This window comes from Bufo bufo, chromosome 10, assembly GCF_905171765.1.
Source record: "Bufo bufo chromosome 10, aBufBuf1.1, whole genome shotgun sequence".
Lineage (NCBI taxonomy): Eukaryota > Metazoa > Chordata > Amphibia > Anura > Bufonidae > Bufo > Bufo bufo.
Genome location: NC_053398.1, coordinates 24875495 through 24890452, shown reverse-complemented (window position 1 = coordinate 24890452; position 14958 = coordinate 24875495). Strand labels below are relative to the sequence as shown.

At 47.9% G+C, this 14958-nt stretch overlaps 1 protein-coding gene across 1 annotated transcript in view; it reads left to right on the top strand.

The window, feature by feature from the left end:
• QSER1 (glutamine and serine rich 1) overlaps positions 1 to 14958 on the top strand; it is a 55624-nt gene that overhangs the window by 15147 nt on the left and 25519 nt on the right. Inside the window, exons 2-3 of the mRNA XM_040410054.1 lie at positions 12903 to 13015; positions 14355 to 14516. Coding sequence (XP_040265988.1) covers positions 12903 to 13015; positions 14355 to 14516 — 275 coding nt within the window. The remainder of the gene's footprint in view (positions 1 to 12902; positions 13016 to 14354; positions 14517 to 14958) is intronic.

The window sequence follows — 14958 nt, the reverse complement described above, 5'->3', positions numbered from 1 at the left end:
AGGGCCTTCATTTTCATGATCGGTGCGGTTTCCGGCGGTAAAACCGTACCCCACCCGACTCCCACCACCACACACACACAAGATCTAATAGTTATACCCTATCCTGGGTTGTCTGGATTTAAGCCACCAAATCTGATGAAATAAAAAAGGTCCTATACCCGCCAGTTAATCCCTGCCATTTCCAGCACCGCTACTTTGGTTTTCCCCTCCAGGATATGTTTATAGTGACATACCATATATCCCACGTCACCGCTGTAGCCAATCGCAGGCTTCAGAGGTATATGGCATGAGACCAAAGAGGCCAGTGGTTGGCTGCAGTGGTCACAGGGGTTATACTGCTGTGTCTCCTCTGCAGCCATGTAAACATACTCCAGAGCACTGGAAAAAGCAGGAGGATAGTATTTTAATTTTTTATATATATATATATATATCTCATTTAGTGGCTTATGTCTCCTTCTTTTGAAAAATATTTTGAACAACCCCTTTAAATAAAAACTATCCATGAGATGTGATACAAATGTGTGATTTATCACGTAGCCGCCTCCACCACAGACCACACACACACTTTCCTTCGAGCGCGTTTCTGACGGATCATCAGCTTGGGTTTCCTTTGTATAAATTTTGCCATGTAGCACATTGCACATCGTATAAAAGCCTTTTGTACAAACATATAATTTCGCCAGAGCCGTAACGTAATAGCGCCCAGCGTTCCCCCGCGTATGTATACATATATAATCTCTCCAGGACTGTGATCTAACGGCGCCCCCTGCTCTCCGGGGCAGTTTATGGGGCTGAGCTGTAAATATTTTAGACATTTTAATCTCTCTTGATGAACGTCCTGTGTTTCGGATCCTTCGTGCCCCGGCTTTGATTGTCCCGTTTTTTTCTGAGGCCACAAAATGATGTAAACGTCTCGTCACTGCAGAAGAAAAGGGTTTGTATGGTCCCATAGAACGGATTTACTTTAAAGGGGATGTCCGGTATCAGGACAACGAGACGGGATCCAACTGCAATAGTAGTGATCGTTACTTACCTGCCGGATCTCACAGCACAGAGGCTAGTGATTGGCTTCTGTGGTCACATGTCAATGTGACGTCACCACTGAACCCTACCAGGAGAACTGGATCAGCAGCGTGGGATCTGCCCGGTAAGTAACAATCACTTCCTAATTGCAGGTGGACACTCGGTATTGTTAGGTTTCCATGAGTAAGATCTGTTGGCATAAAGAAGTGATGGCTGTGTTTCCGAGTACCGGACAACTTTTTGCACATTGTCAGGTTTCCTCCTGAGACTGGCAACCCCTTTAAAGGGGGTTTTCTTGGATTTTCACAGATCCTCAGAATAGGTCATCAATACGAGATTGATTGGCAGGGGGTCCGGCTCCTGGCAGCTCCTGCCAATCAGCTGTACGAAGAGGCCAAGGCGCACCGGTGAGTGCTTAGCCCTTATCCTAGGCCATGGGACCTCACATTCATTGGTCACGTGGCCCAGGCGCAACTCAGTCCCATTCAAGTAAATGAAGCTGAGCTGCGATGAGGCATCGGGGCTCCAGTAAGCACCGCATCTTCCTCAGACAGCTGATCGGTTGCGGTGCAGGGAGTCAGGCCCCTGCTGATCTCATATTGATGACCGATCCTGAGGATAGATAATCAATAAGGCTCCATTCACACATCCGCAATTCCGTTCTGCATTTTGCGGACCCATTCATTTCTATGCGGCCCGGATCCGGAAGTGCGGACCCGCACTTCCGGGTCCGCAATTCCCATCCCGAAAAAAATAGAACATGTCCTATTCTTGTCCGCAATAGCGGACAAGAATAGGCCTATTCTATTAGTGCCGGCGATGTGCGGTCCGCAAAATGAGGAACGCACATTGCCGGTTTCCGTGTTTTGCGGATCCGCAAAACGCACACAGATGTGTGAATGGACCCTTTAGAAAGTCCCGAACCTTGCAGATAGCATTAGACCGACAGTTCTACCGCCATCTGTCTCCTGATTCCTGGAGCATGCACGTAGACAACACGCAGGACGAGAAAAGGTGGGTAGAGTGACGTTGCCTCTTATGAATACAGGGAATACCATGCAAACGTTAATAGTTAAAATGTACCCCAAAGGTCCCCAAACCACAAGTTGACTATGGGGCGTGCAGCCGCTGTGACCACCACTCGCCCTATCAGCAGTTGCCGGTGATGGGACTTTGCAGGCAGTGCAGGGGAAGTGAAGCATTGTATGGCGGCCATTGACAATAATGGTCTTTCCATGTTGTCGTCCAGAAAGCAGGACGGTCTTTGCAGCAGTTGTCTGATAGGAAGCCCCTTTTTCCATTTCACCACCACGACAGCACTATTCCAGTTGTATGCCGTCATGGTGGATTCATGGAAACAGAATTACCGGTTAGACTAATTCCGATTTTTACTCTAGTAGACCGCCATTGGGCAGTCTAATCCATATAATCCGGAGATCTGGATGTCTTTTACTTGATGGATCAGGTGCCCTGTGCCCCCTGGCACCATTCAGCTCTGTGCTCTGACGTTACACAATTTTCACATTGTGAAGTGGATAGTGAAATGTGCCGACGCGCTCATTTCTCCACACCCCAGATGTTCCTCATGGAGAAGGCTCCTTCTGTCCAGCTGAGCCGGCCACCGCTGGGACTTTCTCCATCTATCGTAGGCAGAATAGACGGCCTGGAAGCAGGTGAGGCTCGGCACTGGCATCGCTGCCTCAGTAAGCAACTCAAGAAATAGAGAGAGATTTAATTTTTTTTTGTGCAGTTTTTCTACTGTAAAAGTTTTTCATATGCCTTCTGCTCGTGTGCAACTAGTAATAAGGGTGCTAGAGATGCGTCCGCTAATGAAGCAAGAATACCCATTGCGTATGATGGGATATGTAGCTGTGATCTAGTTTCCTTAGTCTGTAGGTTAGATCCATTGTCTGTATTCAGCTCAGGCTGCTGCTCTGTAATTCTGTGCTTTACACTGCAGCTCTGCTTGTTCAGTTTTGTTGCTGTGTATACCGTCAGTCCTTCCTCAGTTGAATGAATGTCAGAATTCTATGGAGTCTGGCAGAACAAAAAACGTATGTATGCCTCCATCAGAGGCATGTGGGGGTACAGTGGAGCCTCAGAAATATATGGGTGCCCCACACCCCACCTATGCCTTGAAGGTTGTAAGCAACTGTAATACAGCCGTGTGCGTGAGGTTTAAAGATAACGGACGGCTGATGGTTATCACCCTCGAGCATGTGTATGTAGTGATTGAAATTCAACATGCCCAATCCTTAAAAGGGTTTTCTGAAATCTTTGCACCGATGCCCTATCTTCAGGATAGGTAATCATCAGTATCTCATCAGTGGGGGTCCGACACCGGGACCCCCGCCGATCAGCTGTTTGAGAAGGCTCCTAAGCTCCTGTGGTCTTCTCTCATCTCACCAAGCACAGCGCCGTCCTCTGTATAGTGGCTGTACTTGGCATCGCGCTCAGCCCCATTCACTTCTATGTCCCAGCATCGGGCCCCCACCGATCAGATACTGATGATCTATCCAGTATCTTGGAAAACCCCTTTAACTTCTCCAGGCATCAGGGGGAAGTTGTGAGGTCACCATACACATTAGATGGTTGGCCGAAAATGGCGAGTTCGGCCATCGCTGATCTAACGTGACTGGCTGGAGTATCCAGCTTTCTTTATATTCTCCTGGGCAAACGGCGCCATGTACCAATTGTGTGACTCCTCCCATCCCATTAGATTGTAAGCTCTTCTAGGCAGCAAACTCTTTGTCTTAAAGGGGTTGTCCAGCTTTTTATGTGAACCAGTGTCCTGCAAGTTGGGGGACACACAACCACTGCAGCGACGAGCATGACCCCTGTCCGTGCCTGGAAATGTCTGATTATTTCCCCCTCTTCTTGTTTACTTCCCCAATTGTGAAGAGCTGCGGACTATGTCGGTGCTGGCTAAATGAGGATTATTATTCGGCTTTGTTCACATCTCATTCTGCGATCCTGTACGGAAGCACCCAGCAATACCCCAAAGGCTTTTCCGTCTGCGTGACCCTTAGTTTTTAACTTTTGACACCTCTCCATTACCAGGACCCATAAATCGGCAGCCCTGACTGGTGCCACCACCTCGGTGTGAGTAATGTGGGCTGATGCCAGACGTTTCCCTATTTGCATATACGGAGACATCTGTCATTAAATAAACATGGAGAGCGCCGATTCTCATGGTACGTTTGACATTTGCATCTTTCTCGTCTACAGGGACAGGAAAAGCAAACCGTCTCGAGGTTACGTTCAAATGACTGATCTGATAGAAACCGCTGGAGGTCCCTTTCTCCCAGGATCGACCACTGGGACCCCACTAGGAAAAATGGCACCATGGCTGTTCTCTGGCAGTCTGTGCGTGTCCCAGCAGTCAACCTGCACCCAACCAGTTTAGCATCTGTCACCTATCCAGTGGCTGGAATACCCCTTTAAGACTGGGTTCACGTCTGCGTCCTTAATTCCGGCAGTCTGTTCCGTTGGGGGGACAAATAAATGCTACATACATGGAAGCGGGCACATAATGGGGATCCGGCGGTGCGCAGTGGTATCCGGCTGGGCCGGATATGGTAAACTCCAGCAGTCTGTTCCTCTGCTGGAGACAAAACCGCAGATGTGAACCTAGACAAAAAAGGGCGTTCAGAGTCTTTTTAACTGATGATCTATCCTCTGGGTAGGTCATCAGTATCTGATCGGTCGGGGTCTGACATTGGGGACCCCCGCCAAATCAGCTGTTTGAGAAGGTACACAGAGCTGTTGTAAGGGCTGCCGCCTTCTCTGTTCACCAAGCACAGCGCCGTACATCGTATAGTGGCGGTACTTGGTATCGCAGCTCAACCCTGTTCACTTGAATAGGTCTAAGCTGCGCCTTAAACACGTGACCTTTTAACAAGCCATTGCTGGCCTAGTGGAAGCTGCAAGAAGACCGTGGCGCTATTGCGAGTGTCAGTGCCTTCTCAAACAGTTGATCGGTGGGAGTCCCGGGTGCCGGACCCCCACTGATCTCATACTGATGACCTGTCCGGAGGATAGGTCATCAGTTACAAAGTCTTGGAATACCCCTTTAATATAACTTTACGTTAAGTTGCCGCCATTCTATAGTCCATATGAAGGAGAGAGAAATCTTGAGCGCAGCCTTGTTTTCTAGTCTAGTCTTCTCCTAGTGTCTGCCATTGACAGCTCCGTGTGCACAACTCGGGAGGAAGCCTGGGGTTTTCATATCAAGCCAGCCCGTGGTTGTCGTTGACATCCTAGTGACACTTAGTGGCTTGCCGGTTGACACGTCGGCTTGAGAGCTGGCAGCGCTGCCGGTGTGTGTGTGTGAGAAACGTTGGCTGCCGTCCAGCACCCCTTCATGAGAACGGCCTGTGCTTTCCATCAGGGAGCGTCTTCGGCTTTTCAATTGTCTCACCATTCTTTGTAACAAGGTGTTTGGGTTGAATGAACTCCACAGAGAAGTGCGCACTTTTAGGATTACCAGCACTGGATCCGCTCGTGTGAAAGAGCCCTTACCTGGTTCCTGGCGCTGGCTCCCCGCTCCTTCTCCTCCCGTCCTGCGATGCTCCGCTGGGTTCCCTCGCTGAACACATCTGGTTTGATGCCACCTATAGCCAACCAATGGCTCCCCTTAGATCATGACCAATGGTCACATGATGCAAACGAAGCTGGTCACTGCTGTGGTCAGTGATTGGCTGCAGGTTTTCAGCGAGGGAGCCCAGCGGAGCATCGCAGGCCTGGAGGCGAAGGTGCAGGGAGCCAGCAACGGGGAGCAGTAAAATTTCCTAACATTTAGGGGGTCATTTATGATAAAGTACATCACAAGGGGATTTGTGACAGAATCTGCCACTTTTCTCCACTCCCAACACTTTTCCAAGGTGCAGGGAAGGGGGCTGGCCGTCCCTTCTCATTTATCATTTTCTAAGTTTTTGGCGTAGAAAAGTACTTAAAGGGAGCTGGCGTAGATTTAAACAAGTTGCATGGCCAGCGCCTCTACATAACTTTACGCGCATCAAGCGCCAACGCAGGGCGCGGCAGTCTTAGTGTCTACAGCTCTTATGTGGACCTATGGTTGCAGACCAAGTGCAAAGTTGCTTCTTCTGTTAATTGCTCCTTGCATTTGAGGACGTGTTTGGTGCGAGGCTTGAGGAGTCCCCTGTACAGGCTGTGAGAATTCGGTTCCCCTTCATTGGCCTATAACAAAGAAAGGTTGGGTCATTGTGCAGTTTTCCAACATAACGGAAAATATTTGGGTGTGATCAGATCAGGGTGGCTTAACAATACAGCTGTCCTTCTAAAAGCCTGAGTCATCTTCTGTTTTGACCCGGAGTGTTTATCTACCTTTGGCGAGGATCCGGAGCTGCGGTAATGGACTCAGCCGAACACCAGCTGTAAAGGTGTCTCCTCGTGAACGTTGCAAACTTCATACACAATCTTGCATCAAGATTAAAAATGAGCGACTGTTTAAAAATGTGCCGGAGGCCAGCCCCGCCGCTCAAGAGATTCCCCCAGGGTTGACGGGGGCAGACATCTTTCCTGATCCTGTCAGTCTCGCGCTTGCACCATCGCTCAAAGTAGCGGCGCAGAGGAGTTTCTGCTGCTACCTGAGCAGCGCAGATGCCGACTGTTCATGCACTGCTCCTCTTCCAGGTGTGCCCAGATGTCGGCGGCGCATGCGCAGTCGGTGTCTGTGCCCCTCAGGCAGCAGAAGCAGATTCTCATAGCAACGGCGCAGGCGCAAAAGTGACAGGGCCAGTCGACACGATCACTATTGAGAAACTGGAATAAATGAACGTGGTGGAAAATAAAAAAAGCAATTTTTACGGTGTCCACTGTGTGGTAAGAAATGACTTAACCTCTAGGCTACCCGCACCGAAATGCCACGGAAATGTCCCGTAGTGCTTCTGTGCCTCTGCACCGTATCTTCCAGATTGCAGACCCATTCAAGTGAATGGGTCCGCATCTGTGAAATGGTGCACACACGGCCGGTGCCCGTATATTGCGGGCCGCAATACGGGCACAGCCGGCACACGGTCGTGTGCCCGAGACCTAATACAATCTCCTACACTTGGGGCACATTTATTCAGACCGGCCTGTCTTAATAAAGAGAAGGTATGTGTAGGATTTGGTCTATAGTGTTAATGACCTTTGAAACTTCTACATACACATAAAAAGCGCCTGATCCCCATAAACATAAAACTAACCAAATGTATATGCACAAAGCGATGTGACAATTTGTAAAAAAGGATGATCAACCGAATGATCAGCAATAACCATAAATAGTAACTTACTTCACTGGGGGGCTGTCGAACAGGTATAAATGCACCTGTGACCCCCCAACCAAGGTTGCCAAGGAAAAAAAACAAATACAAAAGTCGGTAGCTGTATACTGAAGTGAACAAAATTACTCACTTCACTGGGGGGGCTGTCACACAGGTCAGTGGTCACAAATACCTAGGACAGTATACCCCCCGGCCAGGGTCGCTTGAAATCGCTTAAGGAAAAAGTCAGTATCGTCCCTGGCACGATAGGCAGACTCGGCCGGGGGGAGGGGGGGGGGGTACTGTCTCAGGTGTTATACACTATACCTGTTTGACAACCCCCCAGTGAAGTGAGTAACAACTGACATACAAGATTTGCCTTTTTCCTTAAGCGATTTCAAGCGACCCTGGCCGGGGGGTATACTGTCCGCAATATCGGGAACGGGTGCGGACCCATTCATTCTCTATGGGGCCGGAAGAGATGTGGAGAGCATTTCCAAAGCGTGGCCCCGAACTTCTGGGCCGCGGCTCCGCAAAAAAATAGAACATGTCCTATTCTTGTTTGCAATTGCGGACAAGAATAGGCAGTTCTATGGGGGGTGCCGGCCGGGTGTATTGTGGATCCGCAATACACTACGGACGTGTGAATGGACAAGGGGTTCTCCGAGACCAGGAGGCAGGGTGCCAAAGTTTAAATAAAAAAAACTTCACCTGTCACCGGCGCTCTAGGTTCGGCGCCTGGCTCCCATCTCCACCACTTCTGGTACCTGGCAGACGGGCAGTGTGACCAGCCAGTCGGTGGGTACATTGGTGACTATACACGGGTCACATCACTGTTGAAGCTTTTGGTTGGCCATCAGTAGTGACGCGCAGATCGATGCATGTCACACTTTCAGTCCTGCAGGGACTGGAAGTGGAAGAGACTGGGAATCCACGGCCCCCTAAACATGGATTCCCAGTCTCTGAGAACCCCTTTTAATTTTGTGTTGTGCAAAATTGACGTCCTAAGGGTGGACACACGTCGTTCCATTTTTATCTCCTCCTTCTCGTATATGAATTTTAGGTTCCTTTTGAAAAACAGAATGCCTTGTTGACCAAGACGTTCAGACAATGTAGCTATAGGTTTAGATCACTGCCGCTGAGAATTTCCCTTTCTCCGCCTTATGGATTTCCAGTCTGATCCACATTCTATAATTATCCTGCTATACTTGGTCCTGTACTGGTAATTCTCTCTACATGTGGTATAGTGAAGGATACCGCGGGGACCCCCCTTTCCCCCATAGTGTGTCCTAGTGATGTAAGAACATTGGGTCTTCTCCCATCATCTGTAAGGATTAGGTTGTGCCGTTGTAGCTGTTGGCCATGTTCTCCGGTCTGCTAGAATCTGTACGTCTGAGTCCTCCCGATGGTCCCTGGCCTGCCTAAAGATTACGTCCATCCGTTCTTAGAAGTGGGGACCATCTGACTAGTGATTTTTTTTTTACCATTTTTTTTATTTATTTTCCGGTATCTCTTTATCTTTTTAATGTCTTGTCTTCGATGGCATCCTCCCTTCTTGTTTCTGATGATTCACCCAATTAAGAGTAAGCAAAACCATTATCATTGGTGTTAAAATAACGTCCTCTGAGGTTTTTCCCTTAGGGCTGTTACACACTTGCGTTGAGGCATTCTGGTTTTGAGATCGAGCAGAGGATCTCCAAACCGGTTCCGTTTTGTCCCCACTCATTGTCAATGGGGACAAAACTGATCAGGATGCATCCCGTACAATTTTGTTGTGGTGTTTTGTTTTTTTTTTGAGCGCACACACAACCGCTGCAAGCTGTGGTTTTGTGTCCGGTCTGCGAAACAGAACTAACTGGATCCAGCAGCAAAATCAATGTAAGGGTACTTTTAACACTTGCGGTTTTCTTTTTTCCGGTGTTGAGTTCCGTCCTAGGGGCTCAATACCGGAAAAGAACTGATCAGTTTGATCCTAATGCATTCTGAATGGAAAGCAATCCGTCCAGGATGCATCAGGATGTCTTCAGTTCAGCCTTTTTGACTTTTCAGAATGGAGATAATACCGCAGCATACTACGGTTTTATCTCCGTCCAAAATTCCGGAACACTTGCAGGAATGCATTAATTTACATTGAAATGTATTAGTGCCGGATCCGTCCTCCTTTAAAAAAAAAATAAAAATAAAATATAGAAACTGATCCGTTTGTCCGTATGACAAACAGTCAGACGGATCCGTTCTTGCAATGCATTTGTGAGATGGATCCGCATCCGGCAGATTGCCAGATCCGGCAGTAAGTTCCGGCAACGGAACTGCTTGCCGGATCACTCTGCCGCAAGTGTGAAAGTACCCCAAGTCAACAATAATGCCGGATCTGTTTTTTTTAAAATCAGATCTGAAAAAAAAAAAAAATTTGTCACCCATTGACTATGAGATTTTAATGCCGAAACCGGTTTACTCCGTTTCTTTGTAACACAACCGCATCCTAATGGAACGGCTGCATCCGGATGTTTTTAACATGAAAAGGAACAGTTTGGGTCCGGTTGGGAGATCCTCTGCTGGACCTCAAAACCAGAAACCAAAACACATATGTGAAACGGGCCTTAGTTGGTAGATTTATCAGACTTGTATTAGGGCGGCCTTACGCGTTAAATTTACCGACTATTTTATGTGTGTGGGGGGAGGGTCTGACTCTCTCTTGACACATGATTGTCGTGGGGAAGAGGCATCGGCCATCTTGAATTTTACATGCTCAATCGTTTGTGTTCTCCAGGGCGATAAACCACCTTTCAGAGGTGTATGGCCGCCGCTTACCCCTCTCTCCCCATTCAGTGCACATGCATTCTCGGTCAAGCGTGCATGTTCTGGAGGTGTAGCTGCCGATGACATAGGCTATGTACAGACTAGCATCATGGCGCCAATTTATAATGGAGGTATGCCTGCCGGTGGGTTCATTACTAACTAATCCAAATGGATACTGTTGGACCCCGTTGACTTTAACATGGGCTGTTGTGCGGTTTTCTGAGACTTTTTAATACTGATGGACCTATCCTCTGGATGGGTCATCAGTATCTGATCGGTGGGGGTCCAGCACCTGAGACCCCCTGCCGATCAGCTGTCCAGAGGATAGATCCTCAGTATAAAAGTCTTGGAAAACCCTTTTTAAAGACTAAGGATATTTACTGGTTGCGTAACGTCCTGGCCGTGTTTGTATCCAGCATATAAAATGGTCCGCATGTCAATTTGGAGGCTACATTTTGCATCGTTCTAGAGATGATTCCACATACCAGAACCCTCCCCCCAACTCTTTTTCCTATCCGACTGCAAAATGCGTGAGCTTTCAATTACAGATCTCCATTTCTCTTCCTTTACCAAGGGAACGGGTTCGCCTATCTGTCTAGCATCTGAAACGTCCATGTTCTGAAAGCAATCGCTCTATAATAAAGTAATGGCCCTGGTTAAATCTGTAAAAGACCATTTAGACGATATATTCCCTGTATACAAGTGCCTCGCTGCCTTTGTGAATCATTGCGAAGCTCAGGCTGGTGAAGGGCTTCCCGCGAGAATGACTCTCGGTATTTTATAAGCCTTGGAAGTGTGCCACGCGGTATGAGCTCGTGAGCATCCACATTGACTGTCATCAGCAGCCGGGGATTTCTTCTTTATTGACTATAACGAGCAATACTTTACAGTTTTATTGTGCAGGCGCATTTCAAGCCCAGCCAGAACTGTGCGCCGGTGCTATTTTCAGTGTTTTATGCCTCATCTCTTCCAGATGGAGGTCTTCAGAAACCAGTTACGTCTTCCGCTCAGCAGTTCGCAGAATCATTGTCTGTACCGTGCGCGGCCCCTAGGTTGGATGTCTAAGCAAAGCTATTCACGCCGTTGCTACTGCCTTCCTTATTTTTGAATAGAAAATAACTTTATATTGTAGATGTCAAGTCATTTGGCAAATATAGTTGGCTGATACTTTAAAGCAGGGATGCCCAACCTGTTGCAAAACTACAGCATCCATCATGCCTGGGCAGCCTACAGCTATCAGGACATGCTGGAAGTTGTAGTTTTGCAGCAGCCGAAGGGCCGCAGGTTGGGCATCCCTGCTTTTAAAGCATACCTATTGTTTCAGACTAAGTTGTTGTATAAGGGTTAATGAGGAGGAGTACTATATCTGACCACTGTATGACTGGTATCCTGCATTTATCACTGCCTCTCTGCAGGCTCCATCTCTAATTGTCAGCATTCCCTGAGGTAGTAGAGTAGCTGCTACGAGGTCTCCCATACACAGCACACACACAAGAGGAGATCCTGCTCCCCTTTCTCTCGCGGTGAAACCAGCAACATCTGTGTCTCTCGCTCACTGCAGCTGTTCCTCCCCCCTCCCCTTTCCATATACTTCTGGGGGCAGCAGCTGTAACCTGATCTCCCAGTGAAGCTAAAAAACGGTTTTGTCGATGCCCGGATAAGGGCTACTTTCACACTAGCGTTTTTTCTGGATTCGGCAGGGTCTAGCAAAAACGCTTCCGTTACTGATAATACAACCGCCCGCATCCGTTTATGAACGGATCCGGTTGTATTATCTTTAACATTCCCAAGACGGATCCGTCATTAACTCCATTGAAAGTCAATGGTGGACGGATCTGTTTTCTATTGTGTCAGAGAAAACGGATCCGGCCCCCTTGACTTGCATTGTGGGTCATGATCCGTTTTGCTCCACATCCCATGACGGAAAGAAAACCGCAGCATGCTGTTGTTTGCCCTCCGGTATGAGAACGCAACCAAACTGAAGGGAATGCATTTTGGAGCGTTCTGTTCTGTTCAGTTACGTTTAGTCTCCGCTGACAATGAATGGGGACAAAACGGAAGTGTTTTTTTCCCCCAGTATTAAGACCCTATGACGGATCTCAGTACCGGAAAATAGAACCGCTAGTGTTAAAGTAGTCTAAGAAAGAGTGGTCACTGCGGAGGGTAACAGGAGAAGTAAAGGCAGAGGCATGTCCTCTCTCACTGAAGCTGCTCCTTCCTCCTCCCTTTTCTATGGACTTCTGAGGGCGGCAGCTGTAACCTGATCTCCCAGCGAAGCCGACAATCTGTTTTGTCTATGCCCCTCACAAGATCGATTCAGAGTCGGTAATCACTGCAGGAGAAGGAGAGAGAGGCATTTTTCTCTAATATGATTTATTACAAAGTTTTCTTCTATTGGATTTTTATGTTGATTTAGGGCTTATGCACACAAATGTATTTTTGGTCCGCATCCTATCCGCATAATTTTTTTGGGGGGTCACATGCAGACCCATTCACTTCATTGGCGCCGCAAAAGATGCAGAGGGCACACCGCCATTCCGTGGCCTAGAAAAAATATAGAACATGCCCTATTCTTGTCCGTTTTACTGACCAGGAGAGGACAGTTCTATAGATGGCCGAACGGTGTGTTCCACAAAATACGCTGCTGGTATTCGTATTTTGCAGACAGCAAAACGGGCAGCGGTCACGTACACGAGCTGTTATGCAGAGATCATTGAGATGTCAGTAGCGATTTAACTTGTTTGAAGAGATGCAGCAGCTCGACGTTTTGACAGTCCTGGATTCTAACTACTATCATTTGTTTTGTCCCTACAGTCTGAGCTATGGAGGTGGGCATCCGTCTCATTCAGAAACCGAGCTCCTACACCGACAGACCTATGCAGCCACTCATCAGCTCCCTGGATATGCCACCACGCACCATCCTACAGGTCAGACCCGTGATGTCCATAAGTTACTTGTCATTTATCCCTGAGCACAGCGTCTCCTCCTCTGTCTTCTATAACTCTTAGCAGTGTGGAGTAGGAGACCTGACAGATCTGCTGTAACAGTAGGGAGGTTCTCAGAAGGTTCTTTTGAGATGCAAACACATTTTAAAGGACTTGTCCACTTGAGAAAACGCTGGAGTTGAGAGCGGTTACAAAGAGCATGTCTGGAGGACCTGTCCTGTTCTGCATTACACAGACAGCCCGCTTGATCAGATTTCCCCTAGGTAATGCTTCATTTTTCCGTGGTGGGGCTGCAGTGAAATTGAAGAGTTACTGCAAGTTTTCCCTACAGAAAACAGCTGATCTCTGGTAGACACTTTGGGGGGATATTTACTAAGACTGGCGATTTAGACGTCCGTCTTAGTCCATGCCCGCTGCCTCTACATAACTTAGGTGCACCTGCCTCTACATAACTTAATCGCTTTGCCGGCGGCCATGCGACTTGCTTAAATCTACGCCAGCTCCCTTAAGCCATTTTCTACGCCAAAACAGGTGTAGAAAATGATGAATCAGACGGGCATGCTCCTTTCCCCGCCACCTTGGAAAAATGGCGTGAGAGAGGAAAAGTTGCAGATTTGGCTGCAATCCCCTTTGCTACCAAATGTGCGACAAAAGTACGCCCAATAGCGGCGTACTTCCCATAATAAATGACCCCCTTTGTGATCAGCTTTATATCAGTAGAGCCTTCTGACAAGTAGGGGTTGTCCAAAGTGGAGAACCCTTTTAAAGGGGTTTTCCAAGACTTTTATACCGGTATCTGATCGGTGGGGCTGCAACACCCAGGACCCCCGCCAATCAGCTGTATGAGAAGGCACCGGCGCTCACAGTAGTGCCACAGCTTTCTCTCAGCTCACCGGGCACAGCGCTGTGCATTTGATAGTGGCTAGGTGTTTAGATATATATGGTATCACGGTTCAGCCCCATTCACTTCAATGGGACTGAGCTGCGCCTAGGCAATGTGACCGTTGAACGTGATGTCACTGGCAGGGCGAAGCTGCAAGAAGGCTGCTGCGCTACTACATGTGCCGGTGCCTTCTCAAACAGCTGATTGGCAGCGGTCCCAAGTCTTGGACTAGCAACGATCAGATACTGATGACCTATCCAGGGGATAGGTCATCAGTATAAAAGTGTCGAGAAAACCCCTTTTACGTGTCTTGTGTCTTTTTATACTGTTCCCAGTTTCCTATGGAATGAGACTGTATCCTTCATGTTATCATTGGGCGTATATTAAAATAAACATCTAAGATAAAAATATATTTTTTATTTTTTTTGCTCTTTGCAGGTTTATCTGGCATTTTTGACACCAGCCTCCACGTGGCCGGTGGGAACACTACAGAAACGTCCGTGATGAACTTTCTATCTGCAATAGAGTCTCGGACAGCTCAGGCAGCGTCGTCGGGCACCACCCTCCTGCCACAGTTCAGGGCTCCATCATGGCAAACTGGTAATAGCAACTCATAACCTTATCACTACTGGACTTTGTACATGGGACTTTTAGGTTATTTACTTAAAGAAGACCTGTCACCACTCCTGACATGTATATGTTAGTACTGTAGATGCCTAAATTCCCCATGGAATTACAGCTCTGGAGCACTTTCTCTTAGAAGTGTTATGACGTTGTTCATAAATTTCTAGGAAGAATAAGAGTCAGATGGATATCCGGGTGTTACCGGATGGAGGTTTGTCCCTGTGTACTCTGACTCTGTTCAATCATTGGTTTTTCAGAGTTTTTGGCCTTAAATACTGATGTCCCTATCCTCTGGGTAAGTCTCCAACATCTGGTTGGTGAGGTCTGACTTCCAGCACCCCGCAGATCAGCTGTTAGAAAAGCCTGCTGCACCAAGGCCGTTGCTGCGGTCTCTTCCTCGGCCTGTGATGTCACGTCC